Source organism: Ipomoea triloba, chromosome 8, assembly GCF_003576645.1.
Source record: "Ipomoea triloba cultivar NCNSP0323 chromosome 8, ASM357664v1".
NCBI classification, from domain to species: Eukaryota; Viridiplantae; Streptophyta; class Magnoliopsida; order Solanales; family Convolvulaceae; genus Ipomoea; species Ipomoea triloba.
Genome location: NC_044923.1, coordinates 16,921,438 through 16,938,006, shown reverse-complemented (window position 1 = coordinate 16,938,006; position 16,569 = coordinate 16,921,438). Strand labels below are relative to the sequence as shown.

At 35.9% G+C, this 16,569-nt stretch overlaps 2 protein-coding genes across 3 annotated transcripts in view; both read right to left on the bottom strand.

Moving 5' to 3' along the window:
- LOC116027043 (WAT1-related protein At3g28050-like) overlaps window positions 1-8,719 on the bottom strand; it is a 16,214-nt gene extending 7,495 nt beyond the window's left edge. The window contains exons 1-6 of the mRNA XM_031268468.1: window positions 8,562-8,719; window positions 7,645-7,710; window positions 6,654-6,767; window positions 5,985-6,222; window positions 3,735-3,893; window positions 2,928-3,079 (exon numbers count right to left, since the gene is read on the bottom strand). Coding sequence (XP_031124328.1) covers window positions 2,928-3,079; window positions 3,735-3,893; window positions 5,985-6,222; window positions 6,654-6,767; window positions 7,645-7,710; window positions 8,562-8,719 — 887 coding nt within the window. The remainder of the gene's footprint in view (window positions 1-2,927; window positions 3,080-3,734; window positions 3,894-5,984; window positions 6,223-6,653; window positions 6,768-7,644; window positions 7,711-8,561) is intronic.
- A 2,760-nt stretch (window positions 8,720-11,479) lies between these two features.
- On the bottom strand, window positions 11,480-16,306 carry LOC116027755 (O-fucosyltransferase 8). 2 transcript variants are annotated; one of them, XM_031269499.1, is made up of 10 exons: window positions 15,938-16,306; window positions 15,758-15,853; window positions 15,007-15,103; window positions 14,804-14,892; window positions 14,620-14,708; window positions 14,232-14,352; window positions 14,017-14,160; window positions 13,182-13,513; window positions 12,836-13,079; window positions 11,480-11,938 (listed from the first exon to the last, which is right to left on the bottom strand). In XM_031269499.1, exons 1-10 carry the CDS (start codon window positions 16,214-16,216, stop codon window positions 11,630-11,632), a joined length of 1,800 nt encoding a protein of 599 aa, XP_031125359.1. In that variant the 5' UTR covers window positions 16,217-16,306; the 3' UTR covers window positions 11,480-11,629. The 2 variants fall into 2 exon arrangements, with proteins under 2 accessions (XP_031125359.1, XP_031125360.1); XM_031269500.1 differs by having other exon boundaries at window positions 14,804-14,871.
- Between the last annotated feature and the right edge of the window lie 263 nt (window positions 16,307-16,569).

The window sequence follows — 16,569 nt, the reverse complement described above, 5'->3', positions numbered from 1 at the left end:
AATAGTAGGTAGGTATTGGGTTTGTGTTGGTAGTCTTGAACTCCCAACCCTACTTTGACTTTACCACTTTTTATTTTCTCTATTATTGTGTTTTCCTCTCGTTACTTTCACGAGCATTTTTTCTTACTTTCACGGCTTTTCATTTTCATTAGCATAAATCGTTTAGTTTGGTTTCGGCAAGTGTTGATCTTATCCTGGGCGAGCAAAAAAGAATGATGACGAAGACCCAGATCTTTGATGAAGCTTTAAGCTCCTTGAAGGAACATAGCTTCCTAGTTATGAAACAGTCTGCGATTCAAGTTTCTTATAGCATAGAAAAGTTGTTTCTATGTCTGACTGTAAGGAATGGTTTACCATTGGCCGGAGCTCTAATGGAGCTTTGAGCCGGCGGTTTTGGTCACCTTCTACGTTTGCTCTCGCTCTTCTTCCGCCCCGACCATCGTCGCAGCTCCGTCCGCCTCCGACCACCGCCACAGATCTTCTTCTTCCGTTTTCTTTCCCTTTGAATAAAATAATAGTAGGTAGGTATTGGGTTTGTGTTGGTAGTCTTGAACTCCCAACCCTACTTTGACTTTACACTTTTTATTTTCTCTATTATTGTGTTTTCCTCTCGTTACTTTCACGAGCATTTTTCCGGGCTTTTCATTTTCATTAGCATAAATCGTTTAGTTTGGTTTCGGCAAGTGTTGATCTTATCCTGGGCGAGCAAAAAAGAATGATGACGAAGACCCAGATCTTTGATGAAGCTTTAAGCTCCTTGAAGGAACATAGCTTCCTAGTTATGAAACAGTCTGCGATTCAAGTTTTATATAGCATAGAAAAGTTGTTTCTATGTCTGACTGTAAGGAATGGTTTACCATTTCATTGATCGTTGATGTAAACGTTTTATGTTATGAATTAATGGAATAGCTACGTTTTCTTTCAAAAAAAAAAATAGTGATAATAGTAGGTAGGTATTGGGTTTGTGTTGGTAGTCTTGAACTCCCAACCCTACTTTGACTTTACCACTTTTTATTTTCTCTATTATTGTGTTTTCCTCTCGTTACTTTCACGAGCATTTTTCCCTCGTTACTTTCACGGGCTTTTCATTTTCATTAGCATAAATCGTTTAGTTTGGTTTCGGCAAGTGTTGATCTTATCCTGGGCGAGCAAAAAAGAATGATGACGAAGACCCAGATCTTTGATGAAGCTTTAAGCTCCTTGAAGGAACATAGCTTCCTAGTTATGAAACAGTCTGCGATTCAAGTTTTTATAGCATAGAAAAGTTGTTTCTATGTCTGACTGTAAGGAATGGTTTACCATTTCATTGATCGTTGATGTAAACGTTTTATGTTATGAATTAATGGAATAGCTACGTTTTCTTTCAAAAAAATAAAATAGTGATTGAAAACTTGCATTAATAATAATAATAAATAATAAAAATAATAATGGGCATTTTGGACTTCATACTACTTATTCTCTTTCAATTCTCTGCTGCTCAACTTCGGCTTCCACCGCCGGCCTCCGGCCGGAGCTCTAATGGAGCTTTGAGCCGGCGGTTTTGGTCACCTTCTACGTTTGCTCTCGCTCTTCTTCCGCCCCGACCATCGTCGCAGCTCCGTCCGCCTCCGACCACCGCCACAGATCTTCTTCTTCCGTTTTCTTTCCCTTTGAATAAAATAATAGTAGGTAGGTATTGGGTTTGTGTTGGTAGTCTTGAACTCCCAACCCTACTTTGACTTTACTCACTTTTTATTTTCTCTATTATTGTGTTTTCCTCTCGTTACTTTCACGAGCATTTTTCCACTCATTACTTTCACGGGCTTTTCATTTTCATTAGCATAAATCGTTTAGTTTGGTTTCGGCAAGTGTTGATCTTATCCTGGGCGAGCAAAAAAGAATGATGACGAAGACCCAGATCTTTGATAAAGCTTTAAGCTCCTTGAAGGAACATAGCTTCCTAGTTATGAAACAGTCTGCGATTCAAGTTTTATATAGCATAGAAAAGTTGTTTCTATGTCTGACTGTAAGGAATGGTTTACCATTTCATTGATCGTTGATGTAAACGTTTTATGTTATGAATTAATGGAATAGCTACGTTTTCTTTCAAAAAAAATAAAATAGTGATTGAAAACTTGCATTAATAATAATAATAATAATAATAATAATAATGGGCATTTTGGACTTCATACTACTTATTCTCTTTCAATTTACTACTTATTCTCTTTCAATTTTCATGTATACCAAATATTGGAATCGAAATTCTCAGTAATATTATTTCTACATACCAAACTCTGAAATTTTAACTCCCACTTTATTCTCACTTTATTCTTTTTTCATGGAATTGCAATTTATTTTCCACATAATTCTTTCCAACCAAACGCCCGTAAAGTTCCAACTCCAATCATCCATTCATAAATCAAGGTAAAATGTGACCATCAATGAGCTTTCCCAAGCCGCCACAAGGTATTATATTCCTATTACTTTAACTCAAATAAAAATCATATAATTTTATTCTTTATAAAAATTTAGTGTTATATCTTTTTAGGGAGATATTATTTGGTGAATAAAGGATATCCAGATAGACAAGAATAATAGTTTCATTTTAAAATATTAAATTTTAATATATAAACAAATCTATTAAAAAATTTAAAACTATTTAAATTATATGAAAATGTCATTTTTAGTTCTTTTACATTTATCAACTTATCAAAAAAAAAAATCTACCAAACACTTTTAAGCATAATTAGCTAACTTAACAGCTCTTCAGTTTTCAGCTTCTAGTTTATAACTTTTTAACATTTCAACTTTTAGCTACCTTTCAGCTTTCAGTTACATTTTCAACTAGATTTTCCAAACATAACCATAGTGTTTTTCAATAAAGAATAACCTATTTAATTAATGTGAAAACTGTGACAATAACGTTACTAAAAAGATAAGTAGCTAACCTTCCAGTATAAAGATCATCTTTAAGAAAAGTCACCCCCATGATAACAGCAGCCACCATTCCCAGGGGAATGAACATTGCAACAAAAACCGGTCCTTTCTTCCTCACAGCCCAAGCACACACAACACTCCGAAACCCAACCATTATGATTGCCTGCCATAATCACTTCAAGTTAATCTAAGTAACACACAAAAGTATAAGCAACGCTAAGATCGATATTTATTGGTATCAGGTACAACCACCTATAGTATATTTATTTACGCCGAATATATAATATTATATCCAGTAAAAATTGATATGCTTTCAATCTAACACTTTAAAATTCTTCACAAAATTATATATACTACTTCATTATAGGATTAAACTCTAAACCTGAGTGCGCACTCACTCACCCCCTGTCTTGAGGATTGTCTTGAGGATTGAGGTAGGCATGTAGGGTTTGAGTGCTTTGTTTTTTTTCTAGACTAATATCCTCCTTCATTGAGGATCCGATCCGAGTAATCGCTGGATACTACACTCATACTTAGAGTTTCGAACACCGAATTATGTCCTAGGCTCTACTACTTCATTATTATTGTTCTACATAGGATTAAACCCTAAACCTAATGAGTGCCCTTCCCCCCCTTACCCTGGGGATTGAAGTAGAATTTGAGTGCTTTGCTTTCTTCTCCATACTGATATCCTCTTTTGTTGTCGTTGAGGATTTGATCCGAGTAATTACTGGTCACTACACTCACGCTAGACTTTCGACCATTGAGTTATGTCCTGGACTATACTACTTTATTATTGTTCTACATATGATACTCACATTGTAACAAATAGCTATCAACTCCATATCTGGTCTTAGCTTCCAAGCATTTACATTCCTTTCAGCAACCATGGCAACTATAGTTGATAGTATAGTGACAAGGGCACAAGTGATAACGGTTAAGATTAACTCTCCTGGGTAGTCCTTCAAGATCCATGCCTGATATGTTGAAAAACATAACACTTCAACTACAAATTAAGCAACTATTAGAAAATTCACATTTGTTACACATTATGCTAGTAAGACCTCTCATTTAATTTTTTGAAACGTAATTCCTGATTTCTATAATAAGTTATTGATTTCGTCCCTCCTAGTAAGTAAGTGTGTCAATGCGGGCTAGCCTACTCAATCACAAGTTATAATTTTTGCGGGCCAACTAGTGAAGCTTGCGAGTTAGAATTCTTTAATCGTAACTCCCCTCAAGCGAAAGCAAATTATTGTGTGTACCATGGTCCACATAGTGCTGTGTGGACCATAACAAAAGTACATTTTTTTAAAGCAAAAAATACATTTTTAATATACTAAATGTACATTATTTGTTTAATAATGTACATTTTTAATATACTAAAAGTACATTATTTTTATACTGAATGTGCATTATTTGATAGTATAATCCATACAACTGCGTGAACCATGATCCACACGATAATGATTGTCATGTGAGCTTGTGGGCCAATTTTAAAAGGAAAAAAAATGACTTTTAAAATATGATTGTCATGCGAACTGGTGGGCCAATTTTAAAAGAAAAAATTGGAATAAGATCCAAATTGGCCACTGAACGTTATCTCAAAGTGCAATTAAGCCACTGAACCAAAAAAAAGTGCGGTTAGGCCACTGAACACTCCAAATGTATGCAATTTCACCTGGTAGCAGGTTACCATCCATTTCATCAGATACTTGTTTACGACATTTTAAAATAATTTTTAATAATAAACTATTAAAATAAAATATTAAAATAATTTAAAAAATTAAATAAACACACACCATAATAAAGTAAAAATTGTTTTGTGAAAAAGATTGAGTTTCCGTAAATAATAATAATAATAATAATAATAATAATAAATTAATTAATTAATTAATTAAATTTGATTCATCCACAGGTTTTCTATCAAGGTGACAAGGGTATTATTAAAAGGGGTAGGGGTGGCCGCAGGTTTTTTTTTTTATATTATTTTTTCAATTTTTAAAATTACTTTAATTTTTATTTTAATAATTTATTATTAAAATTTATTTTAAAATGTCAACTCATAGTCTATATAAGCAAATAACCTGATGAAATGCATGGTAACCTACTATCAGGTGAAATTGAATACATTTGGAATGTTCAATGGTCTAATTGAACTTTTTTTTGATTCAGTGGCCTAATTGCACTTTTAGGTTACGTTCAGTGGCCAATTTGATCCTTATTCCGAAAAAATTTATTGTTATATTTTATATATTCTAATAATTTAACCTAAACAATATTAGATTTTTTCGTGTTTAGAAATTAAAATATTTAGTTTGTTTAATGTTTAGTAATGTATACACACGCCACAAACACACACACACCAGGCAGCAACTCAACATACAGGCCCACGCAGACTAACCCACCACCAATTCACATGGGTTAAGCCTGCAAGACGCGTATTCTAACAAGCAAAAAATTTTAGACCTTAACTCGCTTCACGGCTGGACAATTTAGGGCTGACCAACTGGTTTTGGCCCACTTTAAGCCTCCACCCAACAATTTTCGTAGATAGCCACCTGGTGCTGGACTTGGCCCTTCGATCACCGACCTCCACTCAACACTACCAAAAAGACTAAGGCCATGTTTGGTAAGATAGTTAGCTTATCAACAAATTTTGACTTGTTTGGCAATTATTAGTTGTTTGACTTGGTTAAATAGCCGATATGAGTGTTTGATTAATTAATTTTTTTATAACGGCTTATTGCTTCAAAATGCTAAAATTCAAAAATCTGCTCAAAAAAAGTCATTTTGCATGTAATCAACTATCAACTAACAGCTAATTTACCAAACATGTTTCTACAATCGGCTAATGCTATCAACTAGTCAAACTCACTAACCCAAATCAGTTAACAGCTATTTAACAAACACCCCTCAATTAACAATTTGCTAAAGATCAAATTGATTGACTAGATTCTAATAAGAGAGAGGTCTTACATTGCTTAAGGTAATATAATTTCTGAATAACTAAAAATGCAATTTTCTCTATACACCGTGACAAAAGAATTATTCCAACAAAGATTTACCTGGACAAGGAGCAACATCGAGATGAAGAAACTATAATTGACGAGGAGAAAGCTTCCGAGGATCCAGTTTGATTGTTGGGGGAGTAGAGGGTGTGGGATAGAGTTATAGTATGCGTGTCGAAACAACAATAATGGAGGGCCCTTATAGAAGGTAATCACAAAAGCCCCTGTTATCAAAACGATCGTCCCAATAGATTTGGCTAAGCTACTCGGTTCTTTCAATGATAATATTTCCATCCTAATCATCAATTAAACATCAATTAATTTCTTTGGATACTTCCATTACAACTCATAATTACAATTTGCTTTTATGTGTAAGCCCAAAATGATGAATTAGACCAAAAAGATCAAAAAAAAATTAAGGGTTAGGTAAAAAAAAAAAAAAAAAAAAAAACTCCAGAAATATTACTCCATCTATGATAACATATTATTGCAAACAATTAATCATGTTCTCTCACCAAAAAAGTTTGAAAAAGTATAAAACAGATATTACTTTATAAAAATGATGAGTGTTCCCAAAAAAAATTATATTCTCTCGAATTGCAAACAATTAATCATGTTCTCTCAAATTTAATAGTTGAAATAGTTGTCACGTAATAAAAAAAAAATATTAAAATTAAACATTTACAATATTATGTATACAGTTATTATATGGAGAAAAATATTTACCCGGCGACCGCCGCAAATATGAATGTGAAGGCGGGAATAAGGTTAGCCATTGCGGAGGCCAAAGTTGGAGAGCTATACTCAATGCCTATATATTGCAAAGTTTGGGCTGCACAGCTGGGTAGGAAGAGATGCCTATTATGTATATATTCTTAAAATAATCTGTTCCTCACTAGGAACAAATGCAAAAAGTGCACACAATCTACGTCATTTTCACAATAGACGCAGATTGTACTATCCAAAAAGATCTGTACAACAAACGCAGAAAGCTGTTTTCATACTAGTGAGGTTTCGTGTGCAAACTGCCCAATTCAATAGTAGCGGTTGCACAACTATGTATTCACAATCGTAAGTTCAAATTAATTAAAAAATTGTCACCGCATTTTTTTGAAAAATAATGCTCTATAGTGTGTTTTGATAGTCATTTTTTAAGTGTACAATCAGCCATTACAAATTTGACAATTAGGTAGTAGCAGTTACACAATTCAACATTACAAGTTGTACAAAGTAGTTCGCACATTCCCAAGGGAAGAGTGGTTGAACTGATATGATCTATCTATTTGAGTAGATTAATGATTGATGGTTGCTAAAAGATAATGAAAAAAGGTTGAAGTCAATTTTATAAATATTATAAATATAAAAATTTATTAATATTTATAAAATTGACTTCAGGTCTTTGTTTACAAAAATTTTTAACCAATGATAAACATGATGGACGGTAAATTTTTAACCAATGATAAAATTGACTGGCAGGTCTTTCCATACGTGAAAATTTAACCAAATTAAACATTTCCATGTCATATTCACTGACATTTTAAATTAAAAAGAATTTTTTTTAAGAAGTCGAGTACTAAAACTGAATAAATCAAAATTGAGATTAAAAGTGAAAATGTTATTATAATTGAAGAACCAAGAGTGGGTCGGAATATAATAAATTAGCTTATAATTAGAGTGCACAAAAATTTAAAAAATAGTAAATAAATGAATCAATTACCTTAGCAGAGCTGTTACACAAATTCTACCGAAAATACCAAACGTCAATACAGGTGGAGGCTTCAGTCTGCATACATTACAGTCATGATGAATATCTTCCATGTAAAAAGTATGTATATATCCACATTCTCCATCTTAAAAAATTTAAACGTTAAGATCTTATCATTACTAAACTTTTAAATTTGTGATAATTATAAAATGAATCACACTCTTACAAATTTTCAATTTATAAAATTGATTCGTATTGTTTTTTTTACTAAAACCTTTAACCATTAATGAACTATGATGGAGGGTTAAGTTCAGTCATCACTTTGATTAACGTGAAACCGTGCGACCAACTACATGAGTACACGCATTTTATTATATGAATGCACTCTAACTTCTCCCAAAGATACATGCCTAGATGATGGTCAAGACTTTGGGAGTAGTTATAAACGGTAACCTAGTTAGCTTATGAGCAAATTTTGACTTGTTTGACCACTATTAGCTCTTTAACTAGGTTAAGCATCTAATATGAGTGTGTCCGAGTACTTACCTTTTTCTAAAAGCTTATTACTCCAAAAACACTAGAATTCCCAAAAAAAATACTCAAAACAACTTTTTGAAAAAGTCACTTTACATGTAATCAAAAACAACTAATTTATCAAGTTGTTTTGAAAAAGTCATTTTACATGTAATCCAAAGCAGCTAATATATCAAATATCTTTCTATAATCAGCTAATGATATCAACTAAAAACCACTAGCCAATCAGCTAACAAGTATTTACCAATTAAACACCTCCATTATACATCCATTTAGGATATTATGTGCACTCATATTGTTCTCACGATCTTTTGTTTAACCAAATATGAAAATAATCTCGTAGTCGTGAAAATAAAAGTCGAATGTGTGTATATATAAAGAGAAGATATAGCTACCTGTGATAGAGAATAGTTGAAGGAAGAAGGAGAAGTAAAGCCAAGGCATTAGAATAGACAACAAAGATGAAGTTACTCATCCCTCTTGTGGTGGCAGCTTTATTGAGTGTGTTCATTCCTACTTCCAAACACACCACTACCACTAACAGCACCATCATCCCCAACCTCTCCTTCATCTTTCTTCTTTCTTCTCTGCTCTGCTCTGATCTGATCACCCACGCACTCACCCACTTTCTGCATTTATTATATATTTGACTCAATTCTGCCTATATTATTGTTTAATTTTGTCATGTTTATGATTTTGATGCGAATTGAATGAATAAAGAAACATTGTTTATTTTTCCTATATATGCATGCATGGCTAGTACAGTTGTTGTGTTGGATGGCACTTGGCAACTACGTAGCATGACACATGCATTCTCCTATGATGAGTCACGTGGGTGATGAAACTTGACCATATCAGGAGGATATATCAAACTGCTAGAAGATTATGGCTGCTCGGTCTATTTGATAGCATAGCTGTAAGTTAATTTTAGCTTATTTAATTAAGTTTGGCCAATTTAATTGTTCAATAAACTACTTTAAGCATTTTATCATTAATTATATTAATTAACTTATTGAAGCAATAAGTCAAAATTTGAAAAATTAATAAGAGTATAGTTTTTTGTTAGCTGATTCATCTTAATTATAAAATAATTATTTTACACTTGCCATCTTTAATATTTATATTTCTCTTATTGTTTTTCATTTGCTTTATCATTTTTTTTTTTTGTAACAACAATAATAATTTTCTTTTTGATTTCAATAATAATAATAATAATAATAGATAGATAGATAGATAGATAAATAAATAAAATTGTAAAAGTAATTTAAGAGTTAATAAATTAGCACAATATATTTATTTCCTTATAAGTCATTTACATACAATCAGTTAAAAGTAACCATGGTTCACACAATAATGATTGCGGTCGGACATGCGTTGGCGGGCAACACCCCAGCCATGCTTCGAACCGGCCTCTCCTTCGTCGACCCATCTCCCTTGAACCTTGACCAAACTAAGTCCAATACCAAGCCCATAACTCATATCTCCATCACAATTACCCCCACTTCCTTTAGGCATCAAGATGGCGGATCAGAAGGAAGCCAAGTATAATTCCAAACCATAACTTCCCCCGTAATACATACCCTCTCCTCTTTCCGGCTTTCCCATTTCAAATCTTTGTCAGTTACCTATTGTTTAAATTTTTGTTAAAAATAACTTCATTTATCAAAATAATAACTAAATATACCATTATGGTACTATTGTAACCTCATCTTAATTAGCAACAAAAATTACACCCACTCTAAAGTGTAATTTTTCAAAATTAGTTTTTTTTTTGAGAGTTTATAAATTTGAAATAGGGGAAATCGCACTTTTGATCCCCCAATTAGTACCACTTCTGCAATGTTGTCCTTATCTTTCAATTTGGACACTTTTGATCCCTCAGTTATTGGCCCGTTAGTCAATTTAGTCCTTCTATCAGTTAACAACCATGACCTCCGTTTAGACCATGGGTATAATTGGAATTTCACATATTAGGAAAATGCACTTTTGGTCCCTCACCAATAACTTAATTTACTTGTAATTCTTGGAGCTTAATTGCTTGTTTTCTACAAGGAAATGGAGATCGATGGAGATGAATCTCACACTAAGTCGGAGATTTCTGCATGTAAACAATCAAGATTCTTTCTCACCGGCCACAGGAAATTTAAAGGAGCAAGCTCTAAGCCCCATTACCGGATTCAACAAACCCACCTCGGCTTTTGACTCGTCCCTCGCGCTAACTATTCTCATTATATATATGTGTGTGTGTGTGTGTGTGTGTGTGTGTGGAGCTATTGCTTTTACTTTGACTAGGGCTATAAAATAATAGGGCTAGCCCAGATGTGATCTACAAATGGATGGAATGCCATAAGCTAAGAGAGATTTTTTCACACCTTTGTTTTTGAAAACCTTGTCACGGAGTTTAGAAGAATATATGTGCATCAAACTGGCGACGGCGCTAATCGGGAAAAACAATATATCAAAAGTTAGTCTAGCAATTCTTGGCTGTCGAAAAGCAATAATGCTCGACGATGTCTAGAGTGGTGTCGGGGTTTTCCCGTGAGGGAAGGCCGTCGGGTATGGTTTCGAAACGGAAAGTGGGTGATTGACTGAGAGGGATGAAGTTTCTGGCTTTCATGATGTGGGTATAGTTAAGTTGAGTGAGAACATAGGTAATGTGAAAACCCCTGTGATGAAGAAGCTTGGCTAGCTCGAGCATGGCGTGTATGTGGCCTTGAGCTGGATAGGTAATGCAGACGGCATGTGGCCTTTGGACCTCCATTATCTAACTTTCCCTCTCTAAGCTTTCTAACATTTTTTTTTTTTTTTTGTCGATATGCATATATGTTCACTTCAACCATAGTTATATACTTGCAGGCTGGTTGTCCTAACTTTCATATTAGCGGGCCGGTTAGATGTCTTGCCGGAAGTTAATAACGACGAACAGCTCCACAGTGCATAGTATTCTCCGCCATCAACAACTCCACCGCTTTCCTAGCCTTCTCCACATATTCATAGTCCACGAAGAACACCTTCACCTCACAATGCCGGAGAATGGTGGCAATGTTCTTGGCATCTAGCCTAGTGTTGATTGTGTTCAGCATGGGAAAGAAATTAAGCTCCAAGAATTACAATGAAACTTAAGTTATTGGTGAGGGACCAAAAGTGCATTTTCCTAATATGTGAAATTTCAATTATACCCATGGTCTAAACGGAGGTCATGGTTGTTAACTGACAGAAGGACTAAATTGATTAACGGGTCAATAACTGAGGGATCAAAAGTGTCCAAATTGAAAGATAAGGACAACATTGCAAAAGTTGTACTAATTGGGGGACCAAAAGTGCGATTTTCCCTTTGAAATAACCAACTACTATACATATAAAAAATTGAAAAGAATGATTCTTTAATTTGTTGAACTGATATATGCAATACAAGGTTGGTATTGAAAGAATTAGATGGAGAATATGAAGAATAGCAAGTGTACTACTGAAGTTTGCACATGCAGTGTTTGCATCTTGGATGGCGATAAATGCTTCGACCAAAAGCCCTGGAGCGCACTTTTTGTCCTTCATCAATCATCTTTCTTATTCTTTCCTCAAAACTGCTCCAACCTATGGTGTTGTTCTCCCACAAAATTGTTGCCAGCCTCTTCTTGCTTGGCCTGAGCGTGGGAGCACGCCCCCCGCCGTAGTATGATCGGAATCCTGAAACCAGAGATGATAGCTGGCTGCCTGAGTCTGTTAGGGCGAACACATCCGCCGTTGCGCACGCTATGAAGTCCAATGCTGCAAGCTGCAAACCAAGCATATATATATATATGTTAATGAAAAACAAAATGGGTTTTTAGCTGTCCATCCCTTCACATTACATCGTTACACATGGTTAAGAATCTCGAGTTGAAGCCTGCATGGGCAACTCAATTGGTCGCAGAAGTGAAATTTCATACTAGATCGAGTCTCATCAGTAGTAGTGTCAAGTGTGAGAGAACTTTCTTAAATGAAGGTATGTTTTTGTGCACAGTAAGCAAAAGTCTAGTCTCGCTCTGTTGCTTAGTTGAGTCAGCACAATTTACCCTTTAACATATACTATCGGGGCAAGGTGTAAAAATAATAAGAGAAACATATAAGGTTTATAAGAACATATATTTAATCTCTTAGTGTGATTTGGTCATGTGAATTACAACCCAGTTGTCCAATCCTAGCAAATTATATTGTGGATGACTGATAAAATGTAGTCACATCATAATGTGTTACATAGTGTTTGACTCTTTCACTTTGATCACCATTTTTTCACTAGTCTATTGTATTTGAAATTCTTTTATGAGTTTATAATTTTTTTAACGAGTTTTCCGAAAATATATATATCACCTAAAACCGACAGATATGTGCACACGTATTTGGTTGGAAATTAAAACTCGCTAGAAAGACAAAGGGATTTGAATTTCTCATTACGTTTAGTCATTCTAGCAAGTTTTCTAGCAATATATCACCTAAAACAAGTGTGTGCACACATATTTGGTTGGAAAACGAGCCACAAGGGACTAATAGTGAAAAAAAAAAAGTATAATTGAAGAATGTGAGTGGAAATGCTACAAAAGTCGAGGATCAAAAGTGAAAAAGAACTCGTACAATATATAACAACAATGGTTTCAAATGTTTAGCAAATGGCTGGCAAAGTAGCATATCTTACCTGAGATGAATAATTTCTGAAAGGAGCAAGTTCAATTGGTGAAAGAAGATCTTCCTTGGTGACTAGATTGGGATAAAGGGTTCTTAAAGGTTGCATCCTGGATTCACCTCCATAAATGCCTGAGCCAGCAAGGTAGATATAAGTTTCATGCTTAAAACCAAGGCTAGCAAGAACCAGTGCTGCTTCTTCTGGTGTTAATGGACACCTTCCACTTCTCCTTAGTTCCTCTGGAGAAATTATAGTCCTGCACCCATCAATAAACAACAATTACTCACAATCTATTCGCGAGACACAAAAATATAATAATGTTGAGAGCTATAGGCAGAAGGGGTTGTAAAAAACATGCTTTGATTTGTTCAGTCTTTCAAGAACCAGAGGGAAATGGACTTCTCTGTAAGCTTGGAGCTCCTTTCTTTCGGTTTCTCCCCCACCGAATTCGCACATGGAGTAAGCTACCATGTCGATTTCGAATCTCAAGTGCAACGCGAGGTACCGGGTAGAGGTGTCCATAGGGAGAAGTTGATTATGGTTGTGGGAAATGAAATTTCCAAGGAGTTGTTTGTCCAGCATGCTCCTACTGCCACCATGATTGCGTATACGTTTAACTAGTAGAGAAGCAGTTTCTTGGATCTTTGGTACAAACTTTAGGGCATGGAAGTTGCACTTGCACCTTAGTCTCTGTCATTCAATCAAAGAACTGTTAGGAACGAAACGCTTATCACTACGTCAAAAGCTAAATCTTGTAGCGAAGACACAACTTTGCTTCATTATACAACCACATTTTCAAGAGGCAGGTGCTGGACTAGGCCCTTCAGGCCTCCACCCAACAACCCCTAGCCACCCGGTGCTAGATTTAGCCTTTAATTTCAGGCCCCTGTCCAACAATCATCTAGCCACCTGGTGCTGGACTTGGGCCTTAAAACCTCCGCCCAACAATTCCTTAGCCACTTAGTGGTACTGGACTTGGTCCTTCAGGCCTCTGCCCAACAACCCCTAACCACCTGGTACTAGATTTAGCCTTTCAGGCCTCTGCCCAATAATCCTCTAGCCACCTGGTGCTGGACTTGGCCCTTCACTGGCCTCCACCCAACAAGGGGCAATTACAAAATCAATTACACTTCATCGGATGTGAAGAAAGAATGAGGAACAACATAAGAACTAAGAAGCTTAGAAAGAAAGACCTGCAAGTGAGAGGGCAGTGGATCAAAACCAAGCCTGTTTCCAAATCCAAGAAAATGAACAACTCCATTGTGTAAGAGGATGGGCAATACAGTCTTGATGTATTCATCAGGTGTTGCTTCCTTCGACAGATCTGCATCAGTTACCTGAAAAATTAAAGCTCGATAAGTCTTTTCGTTCGTTGACACCATGAAATTAAAGCAAAGTTGTCACTTACTATGCTCCCAGCTGTTTCCAAATCGAGTAGTTTGAGATGGGGAGGTAGATCCTTTACAATATTCACTTCATCCTTCAGTGTTTCCATGAAATGCTCCTCCTCATATATGTCCTCAAACTGGCTGTGCTCCACCCGAACAAACATAAGGCGTATATAATGTAACTCACAAGTTTATTTTCAGTGAATGAAATAGGAAAGCAGACTGTGAATTGGTAGCTATTTGACATTTTCTCGAGGCAGAGTATTGGACTTGGCCCTTCAGGCCTCTGTCCAACAATTCCCTAGTCACCTGGTGCTGGACTTGCCCTTCACCGGCCTCTGCCCCAACAGCTATAAAGAAATTTTAGAGGCGAATAATCTATGAGTTGCAGTTTAGTCTCGAACGAACCTCGGGTCCTGCCAAACATTGCTGTAAAGAAATTTGGGTATGACCAATGTTGCATTCAGTAAAGATGCTACAGCAACAGCATTGCAGACCTATGGGAATAATCAAGAAGGAACATAACATGTCTGCAATGAAATCTCTTAAAGAATATCTGAATTGTGAATGCATTGTGTGTATATATACTTACAGCAACTCTTTGTTGATTTAAGCCTCCATTTGCACTGACCAATATGTACCCAGTGTCGTTACGTTTCACTGCCCTGACAAATTTAAATACTTACACCACAGTTCACAGCAATTGTTTACAACAATATCAGATACATATATATTATATGATGGCCTTAAAGAAGCAAGCTAGCTAAGGGTGATCATTAACACCACAAATAATACCTTCTGCACTTTTTCTATCTGCACAAGGCTTCCATTTGGAGGCGGCCCGAGGATATGGCTCTTGCCATAGCTTCGATGCATCTTGCTTAAACTCCCTCTGTTGTAACAAAACAAGACAACGCATTTAAAAATGCTAGGATTATTACGCCAAAAGTTATAGCTAGTAACGAAGGTGCTGGACTGGGCCCTTCAGCCCTCCCCCAACAATTCCCTAGCCACCCGTACGGGCCTAACAGATTTAGATATTCCAAATCCACTTTAGAAAGGATCTTACTACTTGCTGTTGGACTTAGCCTTTCAGACTTCCGTCCAACAATCTCATAGCCACCTGCTGCTGGACTTGGCCCTTTAGGCTTCCACTCAACAAAACAAGACAATGTATTGAAAAATTATAAAATCGCTACGCCAAAAGCTATAGCTAATAGCGAAGGTACTTGACTGGGCCTTTCAGGCCTCCCGCCCAACAATCGATCTTCTAGCCACCTGTTGTTGGACTTGGCCCTTTAGGCCTTCGCCCAACAACCCCCTAGCCACCTGTGGCTGAACTTGATGACCCTTTAGCCCTCCACCCAACAAAACAAGACAATGTATTGAAAAATGATAGGATCATTACGCCAAAAACTATAGCTAGTAGCGAAGGTGCTGGACTGAACTCTTCAAGCCTCCCCACCCTACAATCCCCTAGTCACTTGTTATTGGACTTGACCCTTCACCCGTCTCTGCCTATATGAAAAAGGAATATGAGGCATACCTCTGCAAGAGAGCTGGCAGCCATGTTTAGAAGCCGATCGTACATCCTAACCGGTCTTCTTTCCTCTTTATTGTTCACAAAGCCAATTCTCCCACCCTGAAAAAGCAATGGTGAATACATCAAAGTGCCTCAAGCTGTGTAGTGGGGCAGTAAATGGTGAGAAAAAAAACCCAAATATACCTCTGATTGTGTTGATGAAGCAGTGAGATGAAGAGAATCAGAAATGGCAAACATGAGAGAATCCAAAAGAAAAAGAAAACCCACTAACAAGATTGTTAAGATAATGGACCTAGCATGCCTAAAGAGCCACCATAATGGCCTCTTCCTCCCACTGTAAACTCCTTTACTGCCATTCAATTTCCCTTGATGAACCAAATCTCCAGCTGATAACACTCTTCTACCCAAACATTTTTTATCACTCCCATTTTGCATTTCTGAAGTGTTGTTATCTTTCCCCATTGTTAATGTTTCAGAAGCCTGCAAACCCTGCACTCACTCTTCAATGTTTACATTACATAGATGGAAGAATTGAAGAAAGTTTGGTGGGAAAGAAAAATACATGAAAATTGAATAGCAGAGAGTAACATCTAAAACATAGATTGGAAGCTAAGCTAAAGAATTTGCTGCTGACAATGACATAAACACCAGAAAAAAAATGAGTAGAATTGAAGCTATGATCAAAAGCTGACCGATCGACCATGCATAAAATACAGGAGAAGAATCAACATCTGCAAACCAAGTTTACAGCTACTTCCCACCTAATTCAGATGAATCTTTTTTTTTTTTTTTTTTTTTTTAATAACAAGAATTGG